The sequence below is a fragment of the Perna viridis genome, chromosome 11, assembly GCF_037379345.1.
Source record: "Perna viridis isolate PV_CMFRI_1.1 ecotype Kerala chromosome 11, ASM3737934v1, whole genome shotgun sequence".
Taxonomy (NCBI): domain Eukaryota; kingdom Metazoa; phylum Mollusca; class Bivalvia; order Mytilida; family Mytilidae; genus Perna; species Perna viridis.
In genome coordinates, this window is record NC_142455.1 from 20,311,445 (window position 1) to 20,330,746 (window position 19,302).

At 31.1% G+C, this 19,302-nt stretch overlaps 2 protein-coding genes across 4 annotated transcripts in view; one reads left to right on the top strand and one right to left on the bottom strand.

Moving 5' to 3' along the window:
* LOC148603278 (DNA mismatch repair protein Mlh1-like) overlaps positions 1–19,302 on the bottom strand; it is a 176,276-nt gene that overhangs the window by 63,411 nt on the left and 93,563 nt on the right. The window lies entirely within an intron of this gene.
* LOC148603279 (melanocortin receptor 4-like) lies at positions 10,848–12,380 on the top strand. The gene has a single exon (XM_088552858.1). The coding sequence runs from the start codon at positions 10,848–10,850 to the stop codon at positions 12,213–12,215; it is 1,368 nt and encodes a 455-aa protein (XP_088408984.1). The 3' UTR covers positions 12,216–12,380.

Consider the following 19,302-nt stretch of genomic DNA (forward strand, 5'->3'; position numbering starts at 1 on the left):
AATACAAACTTTATTTCCCTCTGATCAGCTGGGTAATAAAGTAAGAGTTTCTACAGTTTATTTACTTTAAGCTCAGTTTGTATTTCAACGAACCGTGAAAAATCATCATCAAGTTTTATTCTATTTATCCAGTCAGTCTCTTCTTTCAGTCTAACACTCTCGAACACAACGCTTCCATACTATCTTAGACGAGAATTCACCCGATGCAATGAAGTTTGTTAAATGGGTGTCAAGATCATATTTTTGAAAAACCTCACATACTCTATTATAAGTCCTGACTACCTTCAGCACAATACATAATGTATCTGGTCGCAAAAATCTTCCTTGGTAGGAAACGTGGTTCTAGAATACAAACGTTACCAACAAACAACAATTTTCTCAAGTCAATATAACCTTCTATTGATATCCACCCAAAAAGACCATTACACAAGTCAGTTTGTGTTCCCTTGTCGAGCCCCTGGATAGCTTTTGCAATATATCTCTAAGCTCTTTCCAATAGCAATAGTTCAGTTTTGTTCAAGATTCAAAGCTCACATCCATACAAACACTTAGGATACAATACAGTATTCATGAGTTCAGCACTAGTAATAGGATTTAAAGCAGTTACATGGGCTCCAGAGTGCAAAAGAGACAATGTCATTGTCCTCATGGAGTTACAAGTTTGAACAGTTTGCTCTATTGATCGGATATCAGATGTAATGGTTACGCCAACACGCTTTTGTGCACTCACATGATTGATTAATGCCCCTAAAAATGTCAGCTCAAGATTAATATTTCTTTTGCTTGGAGAGAATATCATAACAGCACTTTTGGATGGTGAGAATTGAAACCTCCGTTTTTTACTACATAATTCACATAGAAATAAAAGTTCCTTCATATCACTTTGATTCGACATGACTAAACAAATATTGTCTGCTTGAGTCGGAATGTTTACTGAGATATCTGTGATCATGAGACCGTCGATGAAAACTAGATAGTTTTGCCGACAAAGCACTACCTTGTCTGATTCCACAAACCATTTTTAATGATCATGAGTTGGTACCATTTACTGAAACACAACTTTCCATATTTGAATATATCGACTTGAAAAGTTTCCAACATTTCTCATTTATTCCTAAAAGATATGCTTTATGTTAAAGTCCCTCATGCCAGACAGTATCAAACACCTTTGTGCTGTCCGAAAACGTAACAACAGCGCGATCACCATAGTCCAAGAGATAAATGGTTTCCTATAGGTTGAAGCCTGTATAAAGACTTGACAGAGATTTTTGATAAGCCATCTGTTGTTTACATGGAAAGTCGTCGCCTTCAAGAATATCTTTTAAGCGATCTGACATTAAGTTTTCGAACAGCTTGAACACAACAGTAATGTAATGTCCTGATAGCCATTCTGGTTTCTTCTGGGCTTATTACCTCCCTTGGAGTGTTATAATCATACCTTACTTCCAGTCTGTGGAGATGATCTCTGTTTTTATTATTAGATTAAAAGGGCACACTAGGTGTTTGAATAACAAAAACAAAACCATGTAAATAATATAACAGATTCCAAGTATACATACTGTAAATATTTACTCTCCATTTACAAAACTTTATAGCTTGATATAGTTCTGAATGAATGTTTATTCAATATTTGAGAATGCCAAGGTTTCAGTCATCACACAGAATGAATGTGGTTAAAATTTATACAAAGTATTAAAATCTAGGTTCAGGCTCCTGTATGGGTCCAATTTCCAAATCTATTTGGATCATAACCTTCCCCACCCCTAATCACTCACAACCATCCTGTATCCATCTGCACCATGAAAACTGATTTATTGAACGGGTCATAGTTTTCCTTTCCTCGTTTGTCTACCCCGGACTTGACCTTTTATGAGCAACTCAGTGGGTGTTTCTAGAAAAGCAGAGGACACTTTCCCTACCGGTGCACCTGGTCCATGCTCCCAGGTTTTAGTGGAGTCTGAGTTACTTTTGTTACTTTGTATGTATGATTTTAGTTACTTTATGTTCTTTGTTGTGTTTGTCTGTTCTCCACGTCTGGTCTTTGTCCCTGGATTACATTATTTTAATTACTGCTATAACCTGGGTTCCCTTGATTACTCTTTCTATTGTATGGAAGAAGATGGTACAAATGACAATTTAAAGTTGAATACCGTACCATTGCGAAGCTTGGAATATGAGGCTTCCAAAATCTTTAAGCTAACGTATGATGATTGTAGAAATTTTTCACAAAATTTATTTGAATACATAATATTGAAAACCCATATTTTTACCTTTTCTGCTAACTGACAGCGTGGAGGCAAATTACCCATGCAATATTCAATATTCATACACCTTTGTAGTAGATCACAAATGTGATTTTTAAGTACACATTCTCAGCTTAATTTTGGCTACTTTTGATCAGAATACACACAAATGATGCACCTATAATGCATAGATCTAGGTTCAGTGTCTTATGGTACTACATAGGGGGTGGCCATTTGACCGGGAAATGGTGAGATCGTATTCAAGTTATTGTCCAGACACAAGAAAATGTTTGTTTTGGCTTCTTTTGTTCCCAGTTCCTGAACTTTTGTGATTAATTCAAATCTTCCATTGTGGCATTCAGACTTTTAGTGCTATGATAGAGATCCAGACACTAAAATACAAGTAAATACTTATTGTTCAGAAAATTTGGTATACTAAGAGTAATCGAGGGAACCAAGATTCTAGCAGAAATCAATTTAAAAATCAATTTAAATTGCATGCACATCAACATTTTACTAATTTTTTCCAATGCAGTTGGTATTGAATCGCTTTGACATCACTAGACATTCATGATGCTTAACCATGGCAACCTAACCAATATAACTTACGACCTCGCATTACATTGGACAAATGTGACAGTAACCATGAAATTTAAGGCTCCATGGCATTGGTGTCAGGAATATTTTCAATCACTTTCAACTATTGAATAATCTTTTATAATATTATATTCAGTAATTGAAAATAGTTTACTTAATGAACCAATAAATAAATAAATATGAAACATAGTACAGTGATCACATGGTTCACCAAATAAAATCTTCATCAGATTTGGTATTAACAAAGCGAGAATATGTCTGCTTTATTTTTTTAAATATAGTACTTTTTTTTCTTAACTACTTTTCTGGGTCTTGTAATGAAACTATATGTTATATATTACTATTAAGTATCATTCAAGTTTATCTACAGTCTAAGAAGAAGTTAAGAATAAACTAGACGCCCTCTTTATCACAGGAGCCCCCGCCTCGTTTGTTAGTAGTAATTTTTTTTTAAGTAAACCAAATGTGTCTGTAAGACACTAATGATGCCCCCACTTGCTAGATTTGCCAAATAAGGAACATGTTTATTTTTGTATGAAGACATGGTTCAGCTCATTCCTTCCAAGACTTGCCATGACCAAACTGTTTCAGTACTGTAACTCGAAAAATTTGGGGATCAACTTTGGGAATCAGAAATTTCCATGACAAGCCATTATAATGTGTAATCCGGACAGACAGGGGTAAATTAATATGCCCCCCAACAGTTTGTTGTGGAGGCATAAAAAAGCATTATTCAAACAGGTGGTTCAATTTCAAATATACTTGTTTCCTGCTACCAGCAAGAAAAAAAGGTAGGTAGGGAAAATTATCTACATTTTCAAAAACAATTTACATTGAATTAACAGGAAAACAAGCAGGAAACACATATTATTTTTGTTTTGTATTTGGCCATATGTACAAGTAATTAACATAACAAATCTGTCTTTAATTCATTCCCTGGTTATTGTTTGGGATATGATAGATGCAATAAATCCCTATTTACAGAAATATCTAATGTGTAATAACCACACTGACAGTGAGTGACCACTTAATGATAAAAAATGTAGAAAACTAACCATAAATTTTTCAATCATTGACATGGGTCATACCTATTTACAAATATATTTGGTAATTAAAAATTGCAAATAACAACAACACAAATCAAAGCGCTGATGGCACTGAGATATTTCTATTTTGAAGATGCTGTATCATAATCAGACGATGGCAATTTCATCTTTCTGTTTTTGGAAAGATTAATTATTTACTATATATCAAAAAGAAAAACTCAACCAAACTGTAAAATAAGCAGTCTATGGACCTTGAATAAACAATGAGATATTTTGAACATCTGAGGTCTGCATTTGACTGGCCCCTAAAACACAAATATAAAAGTTTGTTGAAAAGAACCCTCATATAAAGTCAATAAAAAACAAAACCAAAAAACCCAATATGTCTGTTTCTAGTTACCCTACCTACCATAGATTTTTTGCCCACCATAAACATTTTATGGGCATTTTCACTTGAGCACCATTGAAATCAAGATTATTTCCCCATTAACTCAATGAAAAAAAAATTTCCTTACCTACCTATCCTATTTTTTCTTGCTGGTAACAGGAAACTAGACTATTATTTTTTAAGCCTACATAAGGATTTGATTAAGAAAATATAGACAAACGGAGCAATAGACCCTTCAGCACTAGTAACATATTAAAATAGAAACTGGCAATAATGTATTTAAAATGATGTTTGAACTCATACACTTCTATAGCCTGTATCTGCTGGAGGACAAACGACATACTAAACTCATTCTCTATGACCTTCATAAACACCAGAGGTCATTTATTTTCTGAAAGGACAATAAAATTTCCAAATATACTTCCATTTAAACATAAATTTTTAAAACAGTGTGTCCTACTTGTAAAAGTTCGTTTCTAAGATTATCATGTTTTTTCTCTGCAATAAATACACCTGGTTTTCACTGACAGTTAACAACTCAATCCCTTTACTAGAAACAAATACCACATGGTAATGTGTTAAAGAAACAAATCACAGAAACTCCATTTTATCACTGTTTTATCACTGGCTGGCCATTTATGGAGTTCCATGATTTACTTCAATTCTAATAGGACAAGTTTCTTCATATTTTTTAATAGATACAATCCGTGTATTGCATGACATGTTGGTCATGTGGTTATCACTTTTTTACAATAGCTTTAGTCTTAAGAGCTTTGAAGCATATCATATTAGAATCATAAAATATGGATCAAGTTTGAATTTCAGTTCAATCTAATCCTTTACACAAAAGTTATGACTATTTTAAGTTGTTTTTACCCCCCAAAAAATTTGGTTATCACTGGGTTAGTACTACATGAAAATTTCTGTTAGCCACTGTGGCTAATTTAGTCTATTATCAATAAGCCACATCTGCAAACCATTAGCCACTAAATACCTGTTATAAAGGTGACCACATTATCAACTGTTATGTGTGTGTACTGTAAATTGGAATTCAAAATATACATTTTAGCCTTCAAATTGTAGAATGCTTAAAAGAAAATTTTGACCAAAAATTTTATCTGACATCAAAAATTAACAGAACTTTTATTTTTCAAGCACTTTCAATTAAGGTGTCTCCAATCTTTTCATTTTGTTTTTAATTGCTACATCTTGTTCTTCATTATTATTTTCATTCTCACATTTCTCAATACTTTCAACATCTCTGCCTTGCTCACACACATTTTCATTCAAAGTCACTACTTCTGCTGCTGCAGCCATCTTATTTTCAATAGTTATACGTTTAACTGATTCCCTTTCAAACATAGTTAAAACGCCTTGCCATCTTTTGATTTTTAAACCGAAATGGAAGCAAGTGTGAATAATAAAACGTCAATTCATAATAAATAAGTCTATGTGACTTGTATTCCTCTGAAATTTCGAGAACAGATATGAGAAATGAAACAGAATTCGTGTTTCAGTCATAACTCATCCAATGTTTGTGTTTTTTTGTATTAATTTCCCAAACTTCCACTTATGCCAAAGTGGCGAATGGATGAAAAATGACATCGCCACTTTGAAATTTAATTAGCTTTTGGCTATGTGGCGATCGTGTAGCAGAATTAACACAGTATCATTTGATATCCAATTAGCAAAAATCAAGATATTTCTATTCAGAGATGAGTTTATGTTAATTAGCAAAGGGCCCTAACAACACAAGTAGAATTGTATATTTTTTACTGACAGTAAGAAATGAACCCAAAAAGTGACAATATCCTGAAAGCAAATTCCTAAGCATAAATAAGAATAAACTGAAAGCAAAAACTCATGCATCAGCAAGCAACAAACACAATAGTTAACAATCTTAGCATAGTTAGATAAAATAGGTTTTAAATAATCATATGTGCAAATTGTTTGATTACACAGAACAATTTAGACACATGTCCCTTTAAAGATCTACTGCTCATTTAAATGCAAAACTGTTTGATCAAAACCAGGAAAGTTAAGATTTACACATTTCCTGTCTAAGATTTGGTCTCCTTTTCAAATCAGTATAGAATTTTAATTTTCATCATAATTACATATTGCATAACTTGATAACCAATAGTACTGATGTGTTGTTTAGCTCTCAGTGAAACATGCCTTAGAAACCATGTGTTTTTAGCAACTGACTATAATTTTTAAAAGTATTCCTTTGTAGTGCATTCTATGTAAAATTAACTTGTGAATTTAGACCACTTGTGTTATGTGACAATAATTTTGCTCTCCCTTGCAATTTTTATTTGAAAAAAAAAAAAATTAATAGCACAATGCATACACAAGAAAATATTTTTTCACATGAGGTTCATTTGCTCAGTTCAGATAAAAATCATGTGAAATAATTTTGCTTGTTTACATTGGTGTTTCTCAGTAGTGAATTAAAAATTAAGAAGATATAAAGTCTCAAAATCTCCTGCAAAAAATTCTTTCAGAACTAATCCATCATATATGTTCACTAGTTATTAACCTAACTATAAATAACTTACATCAAACATCAAACAAAAACAATTTAGTCTTGCCAAAAGCAGAAAGTATTCCATCAGAATTTGAGGACAAAGGTCCTGGTCTGATGATAAATGAATGTCATGACTTAAAAGTACAAAGAGAGTTGGTGCACCTACTGACACAGTGTGTGGGAGAATATTCTCAGATATGAAAACAAAATATGTGTTGATTAGTAACTAATACCCCTAACTTCATGCATCACCACAGACAAACAGACATACTGACGCAGAGTGTGGAACAGACTCTCAAAAAACAAAACATACAGGTCACAGAATAGAAATGTATAATACACGGAAAGAGGCTTCTATAAATCTAATCAAGAAATGTGTCTATAGGTAATGAACTCCATACTTATCTTTAGGCACCACAAGATTACAGACTTGCTGACATAAAATATGGGAATAGACTCTTATAAAACAACATTAAGGAATTTGTTGAGTTACAGATGTCCTTAATTTCATTTCAGGCCATTCAAATTGTACATAACCTTGATTAAGGGCATAATACCAACAGACAATCCAAGAAATAGGTCCATAATTGGAGAATCAGATGGCTAAGCTGCAGATTTTTTTTAAAATGTCCATGTCCTGCAGATGTTTGCAACCAAAAATGCCATGAATATAGTTCCATAAAAAATTCACGTTCATTGTTTTTTTTTTAAGAATCCAATTAATTTCCGTACTTCTACAATTTGATGATTAAAATCAGGGGAAAAAAATTATCTGTTCAAAACTTATATGATTTTAGGCTATGCATCGATGGACAGAGCTCATTCTTTGTTAATGGAGCACTGTCATGTTGCTATGGTGAAGTCTCATTTGGTGAGGAGAATGTGTGAGAATTTCTTCTAGGAAAACTTAATACATTTCTACAAAGCCAATGATTTCAAATTATAATTAGATTTCTTAATAAATAATAAATATAAAATTGTATCCATCAATGTATTAAAGACAGAACAGTGCCTCTGCACTTGTGGAAATGTCTACTTGACTAATTTCGTCACTTCCGTCAGAATATTTTTTAGCCATTCATAGTTCTAGTCTTACTTTCTACATATATATAGGCAGGGGTAAAAATTAGGAAATACAAGCTGGTAGCCCAGACCATATTTTTGTTTAATATTTTCTATATGTTCAACAAAATTTTACCCAAAGTTTGGAAGCCAGCTCAAAATCTTGTAGCCATGTGCTACTGGGCAACTGTTAATTTTTATGCTTGTATAGGATGTATATGAATTTTATCTCAAAAGTGCAACCCCCCCAAATGTAAAACTAAGACTGGTCATGTGATCTATAACAGTTTCTGAACATGAAATAAAACTGAATTAGTTGGGTTTTTGACATACAGAAACCACCTTCTGTCTGATTTTTCGAAAGACTGCTATTTAGTATGAAAACATAATTATAAATCAACAAACAGAAACAACAAATCAAACTCAAATTCAAATATTTATCAATCTGACTTTATAATCTTGTTCACACTTTTTTTCAGCATTCCAGGTAAGATAACTCCAATTAATGGAGAGAAAAAAAATCAACTATACATATGCCAAGAAAGATTACTCTTGTTTATCAAGAAAAAAAATGGCAGGGAAAAGAACTGAATATGAAATTTTAACTAAAGCAGACTCTATAAAACCCCCAAAAGAATTATCCGCAAAAAAAGTAGGGCAAGTCCTCAAAGATCGCATAGAAAAGTAGTCTTGAACTATAAATAGCCATTTTCTCTACTTTCACTTTCGATTTGCACACATCAAACCAACCTTTTCAGAGGAACAATTTTATGTTATAATGTAAAATTTTCTTAACAAAAAGTGTGTCATCTTATTGTGTTATGTTTGCTCCATTTTATAAGCCATTGTCCATATCTTTGACAAAAAATTAGTTTGTAAAGAGGCAAAAAGATAACATACTTAATTTGTATACCTTCCATGTTTTGATGCACACTCACTTAGGGATATTCAATGCAAGATTGGTATCTAAAATGGCTACCACTTTTTCCAATCAAATTGAAATTAAAACTTTACCTGTATTTTATGATACTCAATAACCACACAAAGTTTGAATAAGATTCTTTGATATCCACTAAAGTAGTTATCTGGAAACAGACAGACAGCGTCACATAATAACTTGCCAATTTCTGTGGCAGGGCATAAAAACTGAATGAGCCAAGAATCAGCACGAGTTATTCTAGTAAGCAACACAATATTAGAGTGCAATATTATAGAATTATTGCATTTATATAAGTATGGTGAATATTGTCACAAACAGATATTATGTTTGTGAGTGCAATACAATACTATATAAGGGATAATATTCACAAATATAAATTTTAATAAAACTTTTAATATAAATCATTATAAAGTTACAACAGGAGAATTCTAGAATAATCCAGATAATTCATGACAATTCTATTGTGAAGTTCTCAACTATACTTGTATTTCTGTAAAAAAACAGGGCGTTAAACTTTCTGCAAGTACATTTTGTATTATGCTATCAACCATTATTTTCAAAAAACCCCAAATAGCCCAAGGGCAGATCAAGGCCCTTGTTCGAATGAAAGTCATCTATGTTCAGGAGGAACTGTAAACATGCCTGATAAATCAATGTTAAAGAAAAAGGAGGAAATACTTAATGTGATGAATTATTGTTGTTAATTGACAAATCATGACCTGTTTTCCCTTAACTGGAGCATCATTAAGTGATCTACCATATCATACTACAAACCAACTCATTTTGTTTAGAGAACACTCATTTCAATGATCCAATTTCAGTTTTATTTTCTATTTTATTATCAAACACTCTTTAAGTTATAAAGAGTCTTTTCTGCAGCAATATATTTTTGTGATTTTTTTTTCTAGCTTAAGAAAATCAGCAAAAATAATTTAGTACACTGTACTTCTATTGTAACAAATTAGTACACTGTACTTCTATTGTAACAATTAAGTACACTGTACTTCTATTGTAACAATTAAGTACACTGTACTTCTATTGTAACAAATTATTACACTGTACCAAATGCATTCAGTTCATCATTCAACATACAACTGAGTACCAAGTAAATAATGTTTATAATTTATATCGAAATGATGAGTTCACTGCTTATTCTCATGAAAATAAATTTGTTTAGTTACTTAATGCAGAAAAGTTGTGAAATCCTTTGATATAGAGTAAGCATCATGATTTATCTAGTCTGATGTATTAGCCACTTAATGAGACCTCTACCAAATAATTTAACAGATTAAAAGGAAATCAGTGACTTTTAAGTCTACTTAATAAAGAGATAAATTACCTGCAAAATTCATAGCACTCTACATTTACTAATATTCAATTTTAAACTATTTGAGATCTAATTTTAAACATTGCCAGAGGATATTTGTATTTTGTATGCCTTTATCATCGGTCTATATCCATGACCGTACCTCCTAATAGTTATTTATAGAAAACAATTATAAAAAGTAGCGTTATGTGCCTAAAGGAGAAAACCAAAATAGCTACCACAATACACATTTACAACGTGAACAAATCATAAGTCATTCATATGCTTCTATGGAGAGATCTTGATAAGAGTGAAAAAGATATTGTTTTCTTTAAGAAGATATTAATATTCTTTATATTGGGATAACATGACGACCAGAAGCTTAAGTCTGTAAAGGAATACTTAGGAAAACAGAAGAAAAATTTGGTTTGTGATATGCCAAATTGAAATTTTTAAAATTTGATTAAGGATATATTAGTCTAATTAGCCACACTTTAATTCTGGGAAAATACTTTAATAGATGAAAAGGTTTACAATAACACAAGACATGGATGATGGAGGAAGATCTAGTTAGACAATCAACCAAATTTGTGGTGAATTTAAAATAGGAAAAAAATAACAAAGCTGTGTTCTGTGGATAGAAATGAATGGCAAAAAGAGTAAAATATAGATTTGACTTCTAACCTATCAGTGATATTTCGTACATGTATTAAAAAATTATGGAGATTCAACGTGATGGATGACTTATTTAAGTCACTAAATTTTGATAATATTTTAGAAAAATCATCACCACATGAAAGTCATGATGGATTCCAAATGTACCTTTTTAATCTTTCCACAATGTCTAACGAAGAGAACAAGACTTCCTACGATATTGGAGATTTCATAAGTTATCTGACGAATATCACAGCCAACAATAGTATTTTTACTCCTCATAAGTCTGATGAAATCTTATCAAAACCTGATACAATTGTTACACTTATCCTCAGCTTTATAGCCTTTGTTGTCAACATGGTTTCCATATGTGCAACTTGTCATATTCCAAATGGATTAACGACTCATTCCAAACTGATTATAAGTTTAGCTTCTTCGGATATTCTTGTGACTATAAGTGTTTTTGCTCATTTAATGATAAAAACATTTACACCATCTCAGAATCCATTATTACAATCCTCAGAAGAGAGACTCCCCGCTTCGTGCCAATTTGCTTTTATAAGTTCTTTAAATATAATGGCACATCTCATCTCGTTGTTCAATCTTTTAATGATGGCATTTGACCATTACTTTGCGATTATGCGACCATTACGTTATATAAATATAATGAGCAAAAGGAATGGAATAATTATAATTATCATTTTATGGATTTTAGCCACATTTGGAGGATTTATAAATTTTTTGACAGGAATTGGGTCGTTTTCTGGACGTGATAGCAAATATAAAAACATGAACTTCTGTGAATATATTGTTTACAATGATTTCTATGGAGATTATCTTGTCATTTCTTGCACATTTTTGTGTTTATTTTCAATCATATTTATTTACTTGCGGATATATTGTGAAGTGAAAAAAATAACTACTCGTATACAAGTTTTACAGTATGACGAAGAACATAACTCAAAGACTTTAATAACTACACTTATTATTATAGGAACATTTGCTATATGCTGGATACCTATTGTTACATTCAATATTGTTATGATTATTCAAATTCATTTAGACATTGATTCAGTGAAAAAAACATTCCAAATTCTTCTACTTGCCAACAAGTACTTATATGCTCTGCTGCTTGTTAACAGCATCTGTGATCCAATAATATATGCTGTCAGGCTTAAAGAGGTGCAGTTGGGATATTTTCGATTTCTCAAAAAAGCCAGGGAATTGTTAAAGAAAAAGAAACAGATAAGACGGCTATCAAGGTGTTTTACAAGCACCCAAACGACACGCAATGTTTATGAATTTGGAGAAATACCTTTAGAGGTGCTTTTTCCACTTCATGTTCAGAATAACAGGGAGGATGTCTCGGAAAACCTCACATCGAGTAAAAGTGATGAAAATGAATTTTCTGTGATGCAAATTCAAGCTCATTGTGAGTCAATTATTTAATTAAATTATTATTTCTATTTTATCAAATTTATTCAAAATAGAATTTTTATATACTTTTTTAACTTCAGTTAATATAAAATAAAACTTTACCCTATTAAGTCATATCTTAAGATCAGAGAAATCTTCTCAGCCAAATTTTATGGAAGTTTAACCAAGACATACAGATTTCTTTCAATCTGACATTTAAAATATCTTATTTTTGTTTAAATAGATTTTAAAAAAAATACAAAAAAACCTACTACATGTTAATAGGTTGAAACACAACTTCAGTATGAAGAAAAAATGCAATTCAACTTTATATGATAAATAAATTCTGCATTTTTATTTTTGTTTTTTTTTCTTTTCTTAATGCAAAAGTGAAAAAAATAAGAAAGTATAATTAATTAAATTGTCAGTGTGACTTCAATAATTTATAAGAAAAATAGACACATAGACACAATGAGAATACAATTTATGTAAATGAGGTTGCCAGTACTTCTTAAAGAGACAATTATATAATTCAATTATTTTTTCTAATTCTTTCCCACTATTACAATAAAGAAATGTAAAGAACACTATACACATAAAAGATTTAGAAAACAAAAGTCAGTAACCACAAGATTATTCCTCAGCACAATTGTTGTCTCAGAATGAACATAAAGTATTCTAGCTACTGTATATTCTAAACACAAACAAAGTAGACAAGAAAGACCTCAACAATTATACATTCTACATGACTTCTAACACTATAATCACATAAATTACATTCACATGCTAAAAACAAAATCACTTCCAGCATAAAAATAACATAAGAAATACTATTTATGCAAATTTGTGACGAATGTGTAATAATACCTGTGTATCATCTGTATAATAAAAATCTTTATTATACAGCATTCAAGTTCATTGGCTTTTTTGTAATATATGGTAAATTAAGAAATGAATATTTTGTTTTTTCCCCATTATTCTGTAATTTATGCAGTTAAGAAGTAGCTGGATTAGAACAATTTAATTTACTTATTTTAATGACAGAATAATTCATTTGGAAATTGGCTCCATACCATTTTTTTAAAAATAAAAATCCGAAATAATAATAATAAAAAATATCAAAAACACAAAAAAAGTAAAGAAAGTATGGATATTCTAATCATTCCTGGAATTAAATTTAAAAAAAAGTAAAGGAATAATAAGAAATTAAATTTTAATCCCTTTGGACTTTTTTTTTAATTTTAAATTTAATGTCTTAAAGCAAACAACAAAACTACCATAATAGAGGTTTCCATGGTTTCCATGTGATATTATCATTCAGATTTGTATAACAATATTAAAAATGAGTAAGAATATAAAAATTAATAAAATGTGTTTAAAATCATTGATCAGGTTAAGTTGTAATGTACAATTATTCATACTGAGTTACCAAATTATCATAAAGCTATCTTAAATGAGTAAGAATATAAAAATTTAAAAATGTATTTAAAATCATTGTTGATCAAGTTGTAATGTACAATCATGCATACTGGGTTACCAAATTTACTATTTTTCACCATAAAAAGATGGAATTTATGATTTGTTGAAGATTAAAAAATCTGACATTAAAAAAAAATTCCATCCAAGATTTCTAAGGTTTACTTGTCTTGGAAACAATTTCATATTCTTTTCAAACACTAGAAAATAAGTGCAGAAATGGTCTTGCAAAAAATGAACTGTGTACAAAGTCATTTACTCATTTGAAACTTAAGTTTATCATGCAAAAATTTATACTGTTATAAACTACTTTACGGAAAATTTTATTTCACAACCATACATAGCTATGAAAATTTGATACTAAAAACCTCATTTTCCGATATTACATGTACATGTTGAGTGATTTAGCACTCACAAATTCTGATTTTCATAAAGTAGCAATTTTCCATATAAAATGTTTTATCCAATCTTTGACTAGGATTAAATATATACATCTTTATAGTAGTAAATAAATGTAGGTTCATGGTTTTGTAAAAATTTTCAAATTTTGTCCTCACAAAAATTGCTGATGGACAGACAGACAAAGAAGTGTAGATTCCTTGCATTCACATTATATCATCCTTATGAAAGTAATAATTTTTAAATAGCTAGTTCTTGAGAATCAGGAGAAATTTGTTACTAACAAAATTGTTTTAATTAATCATTATTTTAATTTTATATATCCTACAAGTCTTAAATACAACACAATAATATATACTGCAGGTTGAATCATGTAGTGCTTCACAAATGCTAATGGCATTTGAATAGCTAATTAAGCATGAACCACTTGGGTATGTTTTGCTCTGTCAGAAAAAAACCCCCCAGAAAAATCTAATATTATATTCTTAATTAAAGTCTAGTTCAAACACTGATACATATCTGATCTTTCCTGTTAGGACCATATTATAACATTTTTTTCTGTAAATCTAAATAAGTAATAAAGAGCTTCATGGAGCACAGCATGACATGACCACAGCATGCTGAATCTGTTTTCTTGAGGCAAGCATAAAATTTGAAATTCAATTAAAAATTTACTAAATCAGATCAAAAATAAAAAAGTTGATTTTTTGGTATGTCCCTTTTGCAGTCTTATTAACTTGAAAACCATAAGAGATACATGAAATATGATTGAAAAATGCAAGATGATATTCATAAGGAGTCAACTGACCTTCAGTGTTGAACAAATTTTAAATAAAATTCTGAAAGAACACATTGACATCTGAATCCTAAAAATTGGGATCAACAATTAACTGTTCCTGTCAATTCTAATAACATCCAATTCCCCTTTTAGCCCCTTATTTCAAAAAGGGGTGGGCATTTGCACAAAACCCTCCAAAAAATATAGGGCCCTCTGCCATGTCCCTAGGAACAATTTGGTAAAATTTTGATTAAAAAAGACTGGATAAGTTAAAGTTACTCAAGTTATCTTAAATAAATAAAAGTTAACAGATGCCAAACATAATGATGATGACGAAAGGGTGATACGATTATATGACCAAAAACTTTTGTTCCTAAAATCCTCCATTTTGGACTTAACTAGACATGAGTTGGATTTACCAAAGTTGAAAAAAAATAATTCAAGGAGGTAGACCTAGGATAAGGGGTGCAACTCATACAAATCAGGTCTCACTAACCACTTCCGGGTCAAATGGCCACCCCCAACCTATGTAGTACCAAAACACATTGAACCTAGACATATGCATTGTAAGTGCATTATTTGTGTGTATTATGATTAAAAGTTGCCAAAATAAAGCTGTGAATGTGTACTTTAAAATCATATATGTAATTAACTACAAAAGTGTATGAATATTGTTTACATGCTGTCAGTTAGCAGAAGAAATAAAAATGTGGATTTTCAGTATTATTTATTAAAGTAAATTTTGTGAAGAATTTCTACAATCATCATACCATTAGCATAATGATTTTGGAAGCCTTATTTTCCAAGCTTCGCAACGGTATGCAACTTTAAGATGTCATTTGTCCTGGGAATTCAAAGTGAAACTTTGAAAATTACTTTTTTAACATGGAAAGTAATGGAAACGTTAGAAGTGGTTAGTGAGACCTCATTGGAATGTTTGTATTTAGCATTTTATATCAATCTCGTGTAAGCATCAAAGTAAATTGTACTGATATCATTCAGTTTCAAATGAAAGTTTGATAGACTTTGAAGAAATTGAATATCATACATACAAGACTTATGTCCCTTACTGTAGGTCTACCTCCTTAAATTGAAATAAAGGGACTTTAACACAAGTATCTGGTTTAGACATGTTTTAGAATTGATCATGCTTGGTTTGGTATAAATACAAATTTCACTGTAGTAATGTATCTATCAATGTAAGAAGTTTCATGGTAATATGATCAACCATAGAATAAAACATTTCATAAAAACACAAACCAAATATGCATTACTGACAGATGGACAGACAAGCTGCATCTGTTAGTCCTTCCCCTTGATCAATAACCCACAGAAATATTTAACAGTGATCATAAGAGATATCCATGAAAATGGAAAGCAAAATGTTTCTTTCCTTGATATATTGACAGATAAGTATTATATTGTCTTAAGTCAGTAATCCATCTCAACTTGACAATTTAATTTTGCAGATATTTAAATTCATACCTTCTTATTGCACCAATGTTCTGCTGTCTTGCATAAAACTTATAACCTATAGCTACACCTTAAAAAATGGAAAATCTGGTAAATTTATGAAAATTTGTTATATTTAATTTTTCCTAATAAGTACCAAAAGACATAATCCTAATTTTGACATGTTGACAAAAATCTTGAAGCGAACATGAACAAATAAGAATAGTTTAAAAGCAGAAAATACAGCCAACAAGGGTCTTAAAAAAGAAATGCAATACTTAAGTGTAAGTATTTGTAAGAATCAGGCAAAATGGGAAAAATCTGAAATATGCATGTCAAAATCCCATCTGACAATGTAATATCACACAAGGAATCTTTCCCTATTTGAAAAGACCATTATTTGATCTCTGCATTTCTGGCTTTGCTCAGAAATTTTTCAATAGAATCTTAGAAAAATAAGTTATCTGCCCTTGAAATGTTCGTTTTCAGTGTATTTCAATGAAATTGTAACTCAATGGTGCAGCATGGTAAGGAAAATCTTGTCTCTTTTCCTTGATTCTGATGGTGCAAACAGTCAATTTTCAAAATGGGATGGTTTTTTTCATACCATGTTTCACCCACTGCCTGATTCTTACAGAGACTGACACTTAAGTAGCAATCAACATAAGAATCATGCAAAATGTGATCCATGGTAGGTAAGCCTACATAGGTTTATTTCTGATATTTTTTTTAAGAGTAATCAAGAGAACCTAGATTCTAGCAGAATTCAGAAGAATGTAAAAACAAACACAACAAAGAACATAAAATAACCAAAATAATATATACAAAGTAATAAAAGTAAATAAGCAACTCAGACTCCATTATAAACTATGAGTATGGACCAGGTGCACCAATATTTTAACATGTCATACATGCAGAAAACAAAAAGTAATGTTTGGCCTACCATATTACCCTAGTTCATAAAAGGAAAAACATTATATAGAATGTACAGTAGAATTCAAAATAAAAGGAGACAACTCTGTTATTGACACTAAAATACAATAGAAACTATTGGATATTCCATATGAATTATCTCCTAAAAGTAGATAGACTGGAATGAACAGTCATACATTTCATCATAAATAAACAAATAAAAACATGTTGCCCTTTTTTAGGTGTTTCACATTTTACATAATTTACATGATTCTTACAAAGACTGATACTTAATGAAAAAACAATCATCTGTATGGGTTTTTTCAATAGATAATTCTGCAATTAAACAACAAACCACACACTCATTCAACATCTCCAAAGAATATATTTAGATGTTTTTTTTACTACTGTAATTAGTTTAAGACTTACAAGTATTTAAGGTTCTTATATTTCATCATTTACATGTATCTCCATTATAATTCCTCAGAGCAGGGGTCAAAATAGTGATTTACTGGACTGCTGCAAGCACGTTTAATGACTAGCAAGTCAATGTAAAACAGACCTTGCCCACTAGGCCACATGACTGGCAAGTCAATGTAAAACAGACCTTGCCCACTAGGCCACATGACTGGCAAGTCAATGTAAAACAGAGCTTGCCCACTAGGCCACATGACTAGCAAGCCAATGTAAAACAGAACTTGCCCACTAGGCCACATGACTGGCAAGTCAATGTAAAACAAAGCTTTCCTGCTAAGCAACCTAATTTTGTATGTTTTTTTTCTGTAGAACATTTATAGACAAGTAAACGTCACTCAAGGAGAATGTTGGGACAAATTTTCTTATTTCTACCCCTGTGGGGGGATACTTATTCAAATTATAATGGATGCTTTAATTTTTAAAACTGTATCCCTAATTGCAACAAGCAACAGATATCAACATTATATTTATTTGCAAATCATTTAGGCAGTTTAAATTTCCTTTGGAAACAAACTTGAAGTTCTCCCAACTATTGTTTTTTCCCTTGGTAACAAACCTTTCTTTTGACTTCTTCACTATTGCCTAGAGTATATAAGTTTGGTAATTGTGTTAATACCCATAATTCATTCTGCTGAAGGCATACAATTAACAGGCAACAAATCAGTTGAAACTTCTGTGTAAATTCTCAATAATCTGTAATCAACCAATTATAATGCAATTTGTCTAAACCAAACCCCAAAATAACAAAAACAAACTTGCTAAACCCAGACACTTTTTACAGTCCTTTTATATCAGTGTTATTTGTATTTAAATCTTCCTATGTATTTGTTTCCAATGTTGGTAATGAAAGGTTACTTCTTGAAGAATTTGTACAGTATATCCAAACTTGCAATATATATGACTGGTATTTTTTGTATTTTTAAATTCATTTTAACTATGATAAACATCTGTCTAAAATAAACCAAGAAGTTTGGTTTAGACTAGATTTACTGTATCAAGAGTGATATCAAAAATTCTTCAAACCTCAAAGTTTGATAGTATGAATTTTATCCAAAGTGGTTTAACTGCAAATGTGGTCTCAGGGTAACATGCTCCCATCAAGTGTAAAAGGTAATGGGTTCCATCCACTGCCAAGTCACATACTCCCAAATGAGTGTAAAAGGTCAAAGGTTCTATCCACTGCCAAGTCACATGCTCCTCATGAGTGCAAAAGGTAATGGGTTCCAACCACTGCCAAGTCATATCAAAGATATTAAAATTGGTAGTCACTGCTTCTCTTCCAAGCAGGCAGTATTTAGGGTACTAAGTTACGACTCATGTCTAGTTTAGGCTCAGTCAGAGTACTGTGTCAAATTTGGGGGGAGGTGCATGTCTACTGCCTCTGTGAGCTAGCACATTAGAGACCTAGTTCAGTGTGTTATACAAAGCAGAGTTTGTTTGATTGGTCAAACTTTCCTGTTATTACTTAAAACCACAATTAATCCATCAATCCAAAGTGTTTACAAACTAATCCATTCTTAAGTCCATCAACAAAAAAAAAAAGCTGTGGATAATGATATGACTGTCAGAAGCTTTCAGTGGTTGCCATAAATACACAAGACATCTATCAAATATTCCATAATACTT